At 35.4% G+C, this 15,517-nt stretch overlaps 1 protein-coding gene across 2 annotated transcripts in view; it reads right to left on the minus strand.

The window, feature by feature from the left end:
- ZNF106 (zinc finger protein 106) overlaps positions 1–15,517 on the minus strand; it is a 79,443-nt gene that overhangs the window by 62,177 nt on the left and 1,749 nt on the right. For both annotated transcript variants that reach the window (XM_072622759.1, XM_072622758.1), the window contains exons 2-3: positions 3,572–3,656; positions 1,708–1,769 (exon numbers count right to left, since the gene is read on the minus strand). In XM_072622759.1, coding sequence (XP_072478860.1) covers positions 1,708–1,769; positions 3,572–3,625 — 116 coding nt within the window. In that variant the 5' untranslated portion in view covers positions 3,626–3,656. The remainder of the gene's footprint in view (positions 1–1,707; positions 1,770–3,571; positions 3,657–15,517) is intronic.

A 15,517-nucleotide genomic window follows, 5' to 3' on the forward strand; every position in this document is an offset into this window, starting at 1 on the left:
GGAGGGCCTTCAAAAGAAAATGAAATTTCACTTAGAGCAAGCCAGAAGGAAAGTTGGAAGAAAACTTTGAGGATGTAGGGGAATGTGTTAAGTATAGGGGGTTTCAAAGAACATAATGAAATGAATCAGTAGAAGGTTAAATTAGGTTGGAAAGGGCCTGGGAAAGAACAGGGCTGGTCTGAATAGAAATGAGAATTTAGGAGGAACTAGTAGGTGAACGTACCCTCATCTAAAACAATGAGTCTAGATGACAGGGACTGAAAACTCAATACAGTAATATGAGGAGCATTGTAAGTTTATAGTAAGGAAGAGAGAGTGTTCAAGAGATAAAAGATTCAATTTCCTGGAAGATTCACTTATGTGAAATATCACATGATGCCCAGATTTAAAAAGCAGTGATATAATTATTTAATTCCCATCTTCTCTTATTCTTGGCATTAAACTTTTTTATTCTCCTAGACAATGAAATTTGCAGACTGTACTTTATTTTTTCTTCTGATCAATTAATGAAATGATCACATCCAAAAAAAAGTGATTATCTTATACAAAAACAAGCAGTAGCTCTCATTTGCCAGAAATACCTAGAAATATTATAGGAATAAAGCCTGGTAAGAGCTGGATAGAAAGGTGGGAAATGGGAAAGGAGGTACAAGGGCAAAGATGTAATAAGTAATCATCTTTGATGAATCCATTAAAACCTTAATAGAATGAATACCCTAGACTTTCTAAATCAGTTCAAATTCCAGGAGTTAGGGAACTCTTCTTTCATTAGCAAAATGGGGATAACCCCTGTGGGTACCTCTCAGTGTTGCTGTGAGACTCAGATGATAAGGTATATAAAGTGCTGGCTATTAGATACTACTATTATTAGTATTAACAATCTGAGAAGATCTAGCTAGATTGTAGTTTAAGCTATAGCTAACTAAAGCAACTCCAAATATTTAGGAGTCTATACATTGATCCACTGAAATAAAGCTTCACAATTTTTCATCCTTCTAGTACTGGGAAATCAGACAATAAATACCGAGTGCCTGCTATGTACTAAGCACTGTGCCTAAAGTAATCCATCCATTTGATCCCTTGGTACCCTAGGTCATTTAAACTGCCAACAAGATCCTCTCTCTGACATTCTGGATAATGAGGTCAAGAAATATTATAGAAAAAATGTCTAAATGAGTGTGGCTTAATACAAAGCAGTTCAACAGCTTATATTGAGATCCGGAGATAAAAAATATTCCCAGGTACTAACATCTGGAGAATAAGGCAAGTCCGTGTTAGGAAATTTCTAACTGCTGTTCTGATCTCTTTTGCCTCCAAGTCCCAAACTCACAAATACTGAGCATTAAATAAAAGTGAATGACTCGTATTATCAAATTCATAATTCAACAAGTATTTACTAAGCACTACTATGTTGCTTTGAAAACGAGTATAATTATTTCTCTTCCCTACATCTTTTCAACTAGAAAAGTATTTATGTAAATTCTTTAAATAATATTCCTAAGTGCAATTAATTAAATGCTCTTTTTATCCCTTCTAGTTTTACACTAACAAATCACCAGTATGTTTCTTAAAAAAGAATTGATGATAAAGATCATTCCATGGGGCTCAATTACAGACCTTAAGGGGATCAACCTGAAAGAAACCGATATATCTAAAAAACATCTGGGCATCAAGACATATACTGATGGAAAATGGAAGTTCTCATACCTTCCCTTCAGATTTTCAAGCTCTCTGTGATGCAGCATGCTCCGCACATGTTCATCCATCTCCTTGAAGATTAAAGAAAGTTCTATTAATCTATAAAGACTCACAATTCAGTTGTTGTGGTTTTTGATTTAGTATATTCTCTTCTTTACTCTTCAGATTTTCCATTTTTTAAATTTTATAAGTTTTCTAAGTTGGTATTTTTCATTTGTTTACTGGATTTTTAGTTGTATGTCTATTGAAATGATCTGTTATTTATCTCTTTTGTTGAGGAACTCATTTGGAAATATATTATTTTCCACTAAGGATTGCTTGAACTACATCCAAATATTTTAGTATATTGTACAAATGTTTTATTTTCTTTAACTAAACAGTATTATTTCTGTGAAAAATAAATCTACAATGGATTTATCCTAAAAGATCATCCTTCTGCTCCTGCAAACAACAAAAAGTGTATTTCCATTTGCAGCAAAAAGGGAACAAAATCATAACACTCAAGTCAATTCACTATTATAACAATTCTCTGGGTCACATCCCAGACCTTAAGTAAATATTCTTCAATACATCAAACAACTTTGATTTCATCAGCATACTTGCACCAACACAGATTAAAATACTTCCATTCTTTAATAGGTAATTTCATTAAGCTACTGTAGACAAAAAAATCATTAGCAAAGTGGTAATAAGTCTCTCAAAAATGAGCTAAGCTGATTCTCAGAAAACATTTTTGTCACTGAGCCTACAGAGCAAACTTTCCCAATTTGGCAGGATTTGTCTGAATTTGTAATCTGGTGGTACAATCTTCAGGAATCCAGGGTCACTTCTAACCATCATCAAGCATCAAAATGTGACTTTAGTAGACGACATAAATGTTAAAAGTTTCATTTTTCCTCTAATAGGCAACAAAACTAATAAAGAGCCACCAAGGAAAAATTCCTATTGTGAGGAAGTAATTACAACGGAAAAGAAGGACTTGCTGTTATATTTATTGTGTTTTGTATTTACCCTAACTTTGTACATCTTGTTCATAATTTTTAAAATATGCTTTATCTGTGTTTCTTGTGTGCGATGGCCAAAGAATTCATCATTCAGTGGCTAAGCTTCTAGAGACAAGGCATTTAGGGTTAGACACATTTGCTGAAAGGATTTAACATTCCTGAGGCCACTCTAATTTGGTATAAAGTGTCAGAGTTCAAACTCCACTGGCATAACTTTCAAGAACCTAGAGTCACTTCTAAGCCAAGAGACAATGAATTAAAATTCTTTATATGCATGATACGTGTGTGTGTGTATATATATACACACACACACACTTAAATACATATGGGGAGAGCAAGGCAGTTGGGGTTAAATGACTTGCCTAGGGTCATACAGCTAGTGTCAAATATTTGAGGCTGGCTTTGAACTCAGGTCCTCCTGACTACAGGACTGGTGTTCTATTCACTGTGCCACCTAGCTGCCCCCCCCCCATAGATTTTTTAAAATTTCCTTCTCCCCAAACTTTTATATACCTCAGTTAATTCTGTTATACACAAATGATCTATAAGAGAAAAGAAATTCATTACTAGATTTTTCGGAACTCTTCACTCAGCCTGAAGACAAGAGACCTTCTTCTCATCCCTCTATATCTACCGCTACCTCCTACCGCCCTCCAAACAAACTTCGTTTTTTGTCAGGTCACTTTCTCTAATGTCCCTCAGAATATGCTATACTCTCTTGCTCACACTATCCCTCCTCCCTATAATTACCTTCTCTTCTATTAAAAAACTAGCTAAGTAGGACCTGGTGTCAGAAGGACTTTAATGGAGAACACACATATATACCCAGTAAACCTTGCAAATTAAGACCGCTTTTCTCCCGTCATTACCTTTTTTGAGCTGTATACAGTGTGACACAATATACATCTTCGTTCTCGTACCATAGTGACTGGAGCAGAAGACCTCACCCCTTGCCTGCAATAAAGAGGTGACAATCAGTATTCCTTTGGCATTAATATCTTCTTAGAAGACTCCAGTAACCACACCTTATGCTCCCAGTGCTGGAGGAGACAGAGCCAAGGAGACAAAAACCTTCCTGTCTCAGAGAGCCTGGTGACTCCCTCAAGTACATTCTCAACTTTCCCTCCCTCCTAGGATCCCAAGGCATACTTTAGAGGAACCCCCAATCACATCTCTCCTCAGTACAGTCCTGCCACTCCATTTCCCCACCCAAAGTCAAGTCTCCTAGGAAATGGATCTCAATCTTAAAAGAAAACGGTTCTTCTTCAAGGCTTAGCCTCCATGTGCCAGGCAACAAAAAAATAACTGCTAGCTAAAAGCAGCATGAATTACCCCACTCCAGCTCTCACTCAGCACCCTACTGCTGCCATGACACAACTCAGACATCCCAATATAGAAAAGCTCAGTTGTCTACTTCTGTGTCACTCTTTTTCTTTACTTATTTATTCCCTCAGTCACCAATATTGCCCCTTCTCCTTCCATTGCCTGAATGGCTAGTCTTCTAAAGGTAGAGGGGTGGCGGTGGGAATACAGGGAGATTGGACTTCCCTGTATACCACAGTTCTATAATATATATTCAATAAGAAAAGATCTGAGACCATCGGCTAACTGACATGAGAAAGTGAAATCAAGTATTTTTCTGGGCAATCTGGAAATCTAGTCAGTTTCTCTAAAATGTACTTATTTATATAGGAGAACATGACTGAATGCACAGGTTAGTGCAGTATTTAATAACTACATCATGCCTGAGATTTTGCTATCAGTTAGTTATAATATTACACTGCATAGAAGGGACAGTAGGTGTTTTAGGTTACAGAATAATACTGTTAAAAGCAAAATCTCCTTAAAAAAACATGCATTTTTTTCATGAAAGCAGCATATCATAGTACAAAGAGCACTGGATTTGGAGTCAAGGACACAAATAGGTTCAGATACTATCTCTGCCATTTATATTACCTGCATGATCTTAGCCCTAAGTTACTCTACATGTGTAGGTCTCAGTCTCCCCATCCATTCGATGACAGAGTTGAATTCCCTGATTTCTAAGGTACCTCCAATGATATCATGATTGGGCCTTTCTTCTGATGTCACCAAATGGATAGACAGCCCTCCCCACTCATCATCAATTCTGCCTCACCAAGTCCTCTCTATCCTTGAAGGCCCAGCTCCTCAAAGGTCAACAAAGTTATTTCCCTTCAGAGAACCTTTGCTTTTACGTAAAAAGGGCATAAGAATTCTTATAATGCCTGCCTAGTAGGTTACTGAGCTACTCTTAAGCCCATAGACACCTGTGCAACCACCCCTCCATGCACATTCACTTATCTTTTATATTGAGGAAATATGTCTGGCATCTCCCACAGGGTCTAGCCTAGTACCTCGCACATGGAAAAGGTTCAATAATTATTTGCTAAATGAATCACCCTGGCCTTTCGGCTAATGTGAGATTGTCAAAGCAGCCCTACCATTTTCATCTAGTTACAATGTAGCTCTGTTCTACCATGAGGGATAAAAGAATATGCTGAAGAAATATACACTACTTTAGGCCATTATGTCTTCATCAGAATCGATGGCAGCAGAGAGAAAAAAACATTTATTCATTCAACAAATATCTCATAACATATTAACTTCCAAATAAAACTCTTTAGTGAACTTGTTTTATAAATATTGTTATAACTATTTCAATATAGTTGGTTTCCTTCATCATCTTATATATCTGGTTTAATGCATTAAAAAAAATCTGAAAAGGGGTCTATAGATATAAAAGGGGTCCAGGATACAAAAAACAAAAAAGTAAAGAACTCCTGATCTAGCCCACCCCCTTCATATTACAGGGAAAGAAAATAAAGTCCAGACAAGACAAGTGACTTAAGAGGCAGAGCCAGAACCAGAACACAAATCTGACTGCTACTTTACCACAACAAAAGGGTGATGATAAACTAAAGAAAAAGGAGGCTCAACTGCAATCCCAACTGGCAACATTAGCAGGAGGTGTATGATTGAGATCTGTAAACAACAGGATAAGCCACAAGTCCAAAGATGGCTTAAAGAAACATTATTTCAAAGGCAGAAGAGGAACTATTATATTTACCAGCTATGTTCAACATTACAGTCCTTAACAGTAATATGACTCGCTGTACTGGGATACATACAACCATCCTAAAGAGTACATATTCATTTTAGACTGCAGGTGTAGAATATTGCAAAATACCCAACTTGTGTTGACTGGTTTTGTGTAATTTTTTCTTTGCCAAATGCTTTCTCCTACCTAAGTTTGGGGAGAGTATCCAGCTGCTACTACACCTCCTCCAAAATTATCTTGTATTTATTTCATACAAACTTATTTGTGTGTGTATTACATTTTAAATGTTACATTTATTTATTTAAATATTGAATAAAAAAATGTAAAACCATTCTTAGCTCATGGGCCACACAAAAACTGGCAGCAAGCTGGATTTGGCCCATAGACTCTGGTTTGCAGAGTTCTAAGGCAACAAAGGGCATTCTATAAAACACAGGTGGACATTTTTCAAGGCTCTAAATGACAATGAAATATCAATGAAATAATAAAGAAATTACAGAATAAAGTCCAGAAAGGAACACAAATAAGCAGGGTGGTTTTAAATCAAATTATGCAATAGAAGTTGTTTCATATATAATATTCTTTTCTGTTCTTTGTATGTTGAAATGTTCATGTTTCTTAAATTCATATTAGAAAAAGAAAAAATACATTTTTAAAAATATTCTTTAATCCAGTATCTCAAATAAGAGGCTTCCTTTAAGACTTTCTGCAGGTTTTCATTTCACTGTATATGTCCTGTATTTACAATTTTTTCCACATTATCCCCACCCTCCAACTTGACTTCCTGACTTCCTTCAAATTTCACCTTCTCTAAGAAGCCTTGCCCAATTCCTTCTAATGCCTTCATGTTCTCTGTGGATGATATCCTGTATAAATCTTGCTTGTACATAGCTGTTTGCATGCTATCTCCCCCATCAGATTATGAACTCTCTGAGATCAGGGTCTATGTTTTTGCCTTCTTTTGTATTCCCAGTTCTTAGCACAGCTTGCTTAATAAATCATCTGTTGACTATAAAAATTAATAAGTACAAAAAAATAGGTAGCAAGCATGAATATTAAGAAAAATTATAACTAGCAGTACTGCTAAGTTTCATTTTGGGAGGGATAGTTTAAGACTCTGAAGAACCATATAAAAAGTACATACTAAATACATGAAAATAGAAAGTATAAAAAACATCATGTGTGGGACTCCTTTGGTGTGGAAGGAATATACCACTGAAGTTAAACAAATGGCTACACTTGCTTTTAAATTTTAAAATAACTCATAGACCAATAAAGATTGAGGACTGCCTCTCTACATATCTCTCTCAAAGTCTATAATAAATTAGATCTACTGAGGGAAGTGTTATAAGCTTCTTAGGAAGAGATTATTCAACTTAAAAATCCTGAAGTCTTGGGAGTATAACTGCATAAAACAGCACTGGAATGACACAAAAATTTTTGGAGAGAAAGGCACACAGTCAAATGTATTTCCCTCTGCTTTCCTACTCTCACTTTTTACCTTCTTTTTCATCACATCAACTTTGACAATAAAGCTCAAGTATGATTTTATCCTAAAAATTAGTTACTACTAAAAAATAATATTGTCTTCCATAGCACTCTATCTCTCCAGCTGATTTTCTAGTCTGCATTATGGTAACTGCATGTTTATATGTATCTTGCATTCCCCCCAACTCCTCAGAAGCCCAATTAACAGTAGCCTAAAACTAAATTCTTCTGAGAACCAGATAAAGGGTACCTGCCTGCCACACACACCTTGGTAGAACAGATTTATTTTGACAGGACCAAACAAAAACACACAGAGCATAGAAGGTCCAACTATTTCTGGGAAACAAGTTATGAATGATGTGAAAGTCCTCTGAAGTCCACAAGGAAGTCAAGACAGAATGAATAAAGGTCCTGTATACACCAAAATATTCATAGCAGTGCTTTTTGTGGTTGCCAGGAACTGGAAATAAACTGGATGCACACTGGGGAATAGGGAACAAATTCTGGCATATGAATGCAATAGTATTCAACAGTAAAAAAATTATGAATGAGGAATTTAGAGGAGCATAGGAAAGCTTGTAGAAAATAATACACAGTGAAGTTAGAACAAGGAGAACAATATGCTTGATGACTACCATAATGTAAGATAAAAGAATCAAAGGAAATACAATAACGTTGTAAGTAATCTCTATACCAGGAGGACAAACAGGAAAAAACCATCAGCCCCCATGAGAGTCTGGATACCCGCCCCCCACTCCTTTCCTCAGATAGGGGATCATGAGTATGGGTGGTGTCAGAAGCAGTCCCAATGTAGGTGAGTTTTGCATAATTGCTCTCTCTAGGTTAACAAGAGTAAGGTTCAAAGGGATGCAGAGAATATACAAACAAAAGGAATGAATAAAATTTAAATTACTTTAAAAAATGAAGGAAAGCATTTTAATTTGTACAGATCTCTCTTCTCATCCTTTGTGATAGTTAGGCCATATCATTCTCCAGTCCATGGGTGTAAAACACTGAAATGATACGTCTGATTTTTTTTCCTCCTCTTCTTTTTTAGTTCTCAGGGATGGAGGAGGGATAGGGATATAAGGGAATTTAAAACCTCTCTTTTTAATTATAGTTTCTGCTTAAATAAGGTGTCCTACTCTTCCAAGCACAGTACTGGAATTAAAAATGTTTATAAAAGATTATTCCAATAATAGCTTTACCAATCTAGAATTCAGCTAACTGGAAGTCTAATTAAATTGAATACAGTAGTAATTAAGAAGGGAAAGGAAGACCCTCATTCAGAGTTCATTAGTTATTTTACAAACAATTCTGATAAACTTGGGTATCTGAAACAAATCATAATTGGAAAGGGTAACTGCTTAGGAAGGCATATTGTCAAAGAAAAGAATCACAGACGTTTCAGACCAACCCCTACCTGAACAAAAATCATCTACAACAACCCTAACTTCATTCTACCCCTGGAGACCTTCAGAGGAGATGCCAACTACAGCTCCCAAGGCAGCCCATTCCATTTAGGGCAGCTCTAATTGTTGGGAAATTTTTCTTTACATGGAAGCTAAATCTGCCCCTCTAAAACATCCACCTGTAGCTTCTAGTTTTGACAAACAAAACAATAATCTAATCCCTCCTTCATTCAGGCCTTTCAAGCGTAAGACAGAAATTATGTCCTCCCTAAACCTTTTTTCCAGATTTCACATTCTCAGTTTCTTCACTAAGCTTTATAAAGCCTGGTCTTGAGGGTCTTCACCATCCATCCTGGTCACCTTCCTCTGGTTGTTCTCCAAGTTCCAGAATTTGCATCTTAAAATGTACCCAGACTGATTCAATGAGGAGTGTATAAGAAGTGGGAAAGGAAAAGATATTAGAAATAAGAATGGTGTAAAAGTGGAAGATATTAATAAAAATATTATAAAAAAGAAAAGGGGAAGAATGCTGATAAAAATAAAATATAATGTGCCCAGAACTGAACACAGCACATCAGGAAAGATGTGATTATCATCATGTAGGTTCTGAATATGATGCCTCTTTATGTTAGCTTTGTATTCAAAGTACTGAAATATAATTTAAATTACTGATAAAATAGTTATTTTTCAAACAAACTTGTTGCCACCTTCCCTGATCTTGGATGGTCCTGAGGTTATTTTAGTCAAATGTAGAACTTTACATTTATTTCTACTACATTCTCCTCCTATTATAAGTCAGGACCCTCATCCCTGCTCTTGCCTTTTTGGATCTTATCATCTAACCTATAACTAACCTTTCCATCTTTTTTTCATCTGCAAATCTGGTGAGTATTTGGGCTTAAACTATTGATAAAAATGTTAAGCAGCCCAGGACCAAGAAGAAATCCCTGGGGCACTTCACTAGAAATTTCTTTCCAAGCTACTAACTACAGGCAAAGCAAAGCAAGGAAACAATGATGGGAAAGCTCCTTAATAAAAAAGACCAAAAAATGGCCCTCAAAGGAGATAATAACGTGAAATAATGTTTAAACCACTTAGCACAGTGTCTGGCACATAGTAGGTACTGTAGAAATGATAGGTATTATATATAAACAGCTCAAGGGCATGGTACAGAATGGCAAAATAAATGACAACTCCATAAAAAGGTTAAATGCCATTCATTATAAATCATTAAAGAAGGCAGAGGGGTAATACTAATTTCTATCCAAACTAGTTAAAGTTAAAAATATCTTGGTACTTCAAGGGAGGAAAAAAATGTCAGCTCTTGAAAAAATTTTATAAATTACAATTTACTTTCTTATGGTTCTAGATAGCAAAAGTTTGTTTTCCTGGGTTGGAAAATACAACTTATTGAAAATATTTTCATTCCATTTTGATGCCTGATGCTTCATAGCCTTTCATATTCACTATTCTGACCATTTTATAAATACACACAAATACATACATGTATCTCCACAGTACAATGGATATTAGACTGAACACATACACTAGCCTTAAAACACACCCTAGAAATAACCTTAACTAAAAATCAATTATATATTTTTTTATGTTTTAGGTTGCCATTTTTTACTTTCTGTTAAAAGATGTAACTTTTTAAAAAGTCTAGTTAATTGAAAGTTCTAAAGTTAATAGAAAGTTTAGTTGGGATTTCACAATCTGTAGTTCATTGCTCTCCCCCACCAAAAAAAAAAAGCCTGTGGACAGATTTTAGGGGGTTCATGAACTTGGGTAGGAAAAAATTATATCTTCATTTAAATATAATTGGTTTCCTCTGTAATCCTATGTAATTTATATGCACTTTACAAACATTCTATTTATTAAATACCTACTATGTGCAAGGAACTGTGCTAAATAAGCTCTTTAAAGATCTTATTTGATCCTCATAACAACCCTGGAAGGCAGGCACTGTTATTAACCCTATTTTAAAGCTGAGTAAATGAAGAAGATAAGAGACGTTAAGCAACTTGCCTAGTATTACAGAACTATTACCTCTCTGGGGCCACACCTGTACTTGTTTCTTCCAGATTGCAGGTCCAAAGTTCTCAATACTGCACCACCTAGCTGCATAGGGATTAAGAACTGAATTAGTTTATTACATTTGTTTAGAGATTAAGCCTTTAGGGAATAACTTTGTCTGCTAAAAAGCAGTCTTTAACAGTAGGCAAGGAATATAGCAACCTCCTGTTTGAAAAACCCAAGGACCCAAGCTTCTGGGATAAGAACTCACTGTTCAACAAAAATTGCTGGGAAAACTGGATAACAGTGTGGCGGAAACTAGGCATAGACCCATGCCTGACACCGTACACAAGATTAAAGTCCAAATGGGTACATGATCTAGGTATAAAGATTGATACCATGGACAAACTGGAGGAACAAGGAATAGTGTATTTATCAGATTTATGGAGAAGGGAAGAATTTTTGACTAAAGAAGAGATAGAAAGCATTATGAAATGCAAGATGGATAATTTTGATTACATTAAACTGAAAAGTTTTTGCACAACCAAACCCAATGCAACCAAAATTCGGAGGGATGTAATAAATTGGGAAAGAATTTTTACAGCTAATCTCAGGGATAAAGGCCTCATTTCTAGAATATATGGAGAACTGAATGAAGTGTATAACTATACAAGTCATTCCCCAATTGATAAATGGTCAAAGGATATGAACAGGGAATTTTCAGAGGAAGAAATTAAAGATATCTATAATCATATGAAAAAATGCTCTAAATCACTTTTGATTAGAGAGATGCAAATCAAAACAATTCTGAGATACCACATCACACCTATAAGATTGGCAAACATGACACAACAAGAAAATGATAAATGTTGGAGAGGATGTGGGAGAGTTGGAACACTAATTCACTGCTGATGGAGCTGTGAGGTCATCCAACCATTCTGGAGAGCGATTTGGAACTGTGCCCAAAGGGCTACAAAAAAATGTGCATACCCTTTGACCCAGCAATATCACTACTAGCACTGTATCCCCAAGAGATCATAAAAATGGGAAAGGGTCCCACATGTACAAAAATATTTACAGCAGCACTCTTTGTGGTGGCCAAAAACTGGAAGTCAAGGGGATGCCCATCAACTGGGGAATGCCTGAATAAATTATGGCATAAAAATGTAATGGAGTACTTTCGCGCCATAAGAAATGATGAACAAGAAGACTTCAGAGAGGCCTGGAAGGACTTATATGACCTGATGCTGAGTGAAAGGAGCAGAACCAGGAGAACTCTGTGCACAGCAACGACCACATTGTGCGAGAGTTTTTTCTGGTAGACTTGGAACTTCATAACAACACAAGAACTTAAAAAAAAAAATCCCAATGATTTTCTAAGGCAAAATGCCTTCCACACTCAGAGAAAGAACTGTGGAAGTCATTCACAGAATGCAGCAGATCATGTTTGTAAGTGTGTGTTTGTGTATTATGTTTTGATTTGTTACATGATTTCTTCCATTTATTTTAGTTCTTCTACACAGCATGACTATAGTGAAAACGTATTCAATAGGAAAGTATATGTAGATCCTATATAGAATTGCATGGCATCTTGGGGAGGGAGGGGGGTGAGGGGATAGGTGTGGGGGGATTAAAAATCTAAATTTCATGGTAGTGATTGTAAAATATTAAAAATAAATAAATAAAATAAAATTTAAAAAATAAAATAAAATAAAAAATAAAAAGCCGTCATTAAAATCTACATAGGATTAAATGTTCAAATTAATCCCAAGTATTACACAAAGGTACAAAATCCTTAGAATTTGCTTTGTCTTAAGAAAAAGGACCCCTATTTACAAAAACATTCATAGTAGCAATTTTTGTTGTAGCTAAGAACTAGGGGAAAAGTGGGTACCCTTCAAATGGGCTAAACAAATTGTGGTGTAAGAATTTAATGGAATAAGAACATCGTGCTATAAAAAAAAAAATGAAGGATTCAAAGAAACTTGTAAAGATTTACAAAGCCTGATAAAGAGTGAAAATAGAGAACAAGAAAGCAATTTACATATTGACTGAACAATGTAAAAGAAAACAACTCTGAAAGACCTCAGAAAACTGATAATAAAGCATAGCATACTTCCTGACTCTTGGAAGAGAGAGGTAATAGTATAAATCTGAAGAAGGAGACATTTTCACATGACCAATATATTGATGTGTACCAAGAGAAAGCCTGAGTCAGGGGAGGGAAAGTAGAAATAAAGATGGGGAAAAAAACAACTATTAAAAATACAAAGACTAAAACAAAAACATTCAGAGAAAATTTGTTACCAACTTGTTAAATTTAATTCAAAGATAAATCTTCTCTTTAAATTGGTGTTCAGGTTCAGATACAATCCTCGTTTTTGTTCCTTGTATGTTAAAATATTTGTGCTGGCTATTAAATCAATAATAAAAATAAAATTTAAATAACAAATAATTTGCTGGGTCACGTTACCAAGTAGTTAAGTCTACACTTTTCCTTGTTTCTTACACAAGCATAGCTGGCAAAATGTCTGTCTTAGTAGGTTATGTGAAAACAAGAGGAAAAAACTGTACAAAAAAAACCCCTGCAATTCATTCCACAGAACAGGTAAGATACCTTCCTTGGTGGACAATGCTAAGTAGCACTGTGAGGGTTAGGAGAAAGGAGAGCTGAAACTAGTCAAGGCCAAATGACTTTGGTCAAGGGCAATGTGATGAAAGGCACACTACACTTGTTCCTACAGACTCCCTTGGTATAGAACACAGGTTAAGCCTTTTTGTGTCATGGTTCCCTTTGGCAGTCTGGTGATTGTCAAACGAATGGCAACTCTTCTCAAAATAATGCTTGTAAAAATGTATAGAATACATAAGACTGCAAAGGAAATCCATTATATTGAAATATAGCTATCAAAATATTTTTAAATCAATTTACAGACTGCAGCTTAAGAAGTCCTAGTACAGAATGCCCTCCATTTTATGTTTCTCTTCTGAAACATCTTTCTTTTAAATCATGACACTTTTAATATAACCATATCTATACAGCCTTAAACAATCTCATTAATTCATGATATTGTGCAAAACTACTGAATGTGGAATCAAAGGACTTGTGTTTAAATCCCAGCTCTGCTACTTACTATTTTAACTTCTTTGAGTCTCAGATTCCACATCTCTAAAATGAACGGGTTGGACTGGATGACCCTTCCAGTTCTAAATCAATAAGCTATATGAACTATAATATAGCACTGTGATATCTAACTGGATTCTATTTCTATCTAATTGGATTCATTTTAATGCTACTTCCATAAAGATCTAGATATAAAGTCCAGGATTTATTTCCTCAGAATGTAAACATTAACTATCCTTAACATGGATTAAGTCATCTTCACATCTTCTTTCAGTTTCTAATATTTAATTCAGAAAACCATTCTTGTAATTCAGTCCACTTCTTGGCCATGGTGCCTAGTGCTACCCAATTTCCTGACTCGAATTTCTTGACTTCATTCCAAAATATGTACTTCCTATAACTGTGGATGAGAGAAGATTTAACAAACCAGCAATGTGACCCAAAATGGAAGTACTAGCATAGTTTGTATTAAAACTGAACTTTTCTGGCATTTTGGCACATATAGGTCACCCCATGCCACAGGTATTTAGGCATATGCTTAAAGAGACTATAAGACTTCTGGAGGGTAAGAATGTTATCTTATGCATCTTTAGATCTCCCAGAGTAATTTGCACGTGCTATGCAATCAAACGCGTATTAAATGTGTAAAAAGAGATTTGATGTTGAAAGAACACTGGGGTGGCTTCTACAAAAAAGTCACTACTAGCTTTGAATGTCATCTTACTTCTTTGGGTCCCCCAAAAAGTATGAGCTGACCTCAAGGCCCCTTTCCACTAAAAGGTTAGGATTCTGTGACTAATATCAAATTTCTCACTCTTGGTGAACATATTACTCAAAATTCATAAAAATGATTGTTAAAATATGTTTACATGTACTTCAGAAATAAAAAAAATGAAGGAAAAAAATCACTAATAATCCCTAGCGATGCTATAGGGCTACAAATAAGAATATACTGCAATATAAAAAAATTAAATTTGCAAGTTATCCAAAGGGCAATGGAGAGATACATAGTAAGTACAGTAGCATAAATGATATTTAAGAAACACAAGAATGAAAAAAGCCCTGGAGCGCTTGTTTACTCAAAAGCAAGATCTAAAGGAATGCCTCTAGCACTGAGTGAATTACTTAGGGAAGATTTATAGGAGGTCAAGAATGAGAACTGGGAATATCCACTGTGATGGCATCACCCGCTTTCTTTCTCCATCAAACCCTCCAACTCATATTGTTTTTGCTATCTGTCTCCTTACAGGGGCTATTATAATGAATGTGCTGACTAAATTAAAGCTAATCCGTACCCCTTTTTCCTTCCAGTTTTTTTAAACTCATGTGTTAAGTTTTGTTAAACTCATGCCTCTGCTAATTAAAAATGCCTCAAAACGTGTGTAACCCCCAGCACCTTCTTATTATTCCCTGCAGGACAAAACTCACAAAAACAAGACTAGCCACAATTAAGTTTTTTACTTATTTCAATCCCTATGCCACACAATTAACAGACTTATAACGGTGCTTGGAATAGTTTAATAAATTCCATGACCTGCCAGAGCTGGGAGCAAACTGTGGCAAATTTTATTGCTATTTTGTTCCATGTTTGGATAATATGTTTTAAAAATAATTACACAGAGTTGTGTTGTTTTATTGTTTCTTTCACAAGGCAGTCATTATCATAATGGAAGAAAGAAGGATGATGGAACTAGAG

The sequence above is a fragment of the Notamacropus eugenii genome, chromosome 7 (genome assembly GCF_028372415.1).
Source record: "Notamacropus eugenii isolate mMacEug1 chromosome 7, mMacEug1.pri_v2, whole genome shotgun sequence".
NCBI classification, from domain to species: Eukaryota; Metazoa; Chordata; class Mammalia; order Diprotodontia; family Macropodidae; genus Notamacropus; species Notamacropus eugenii.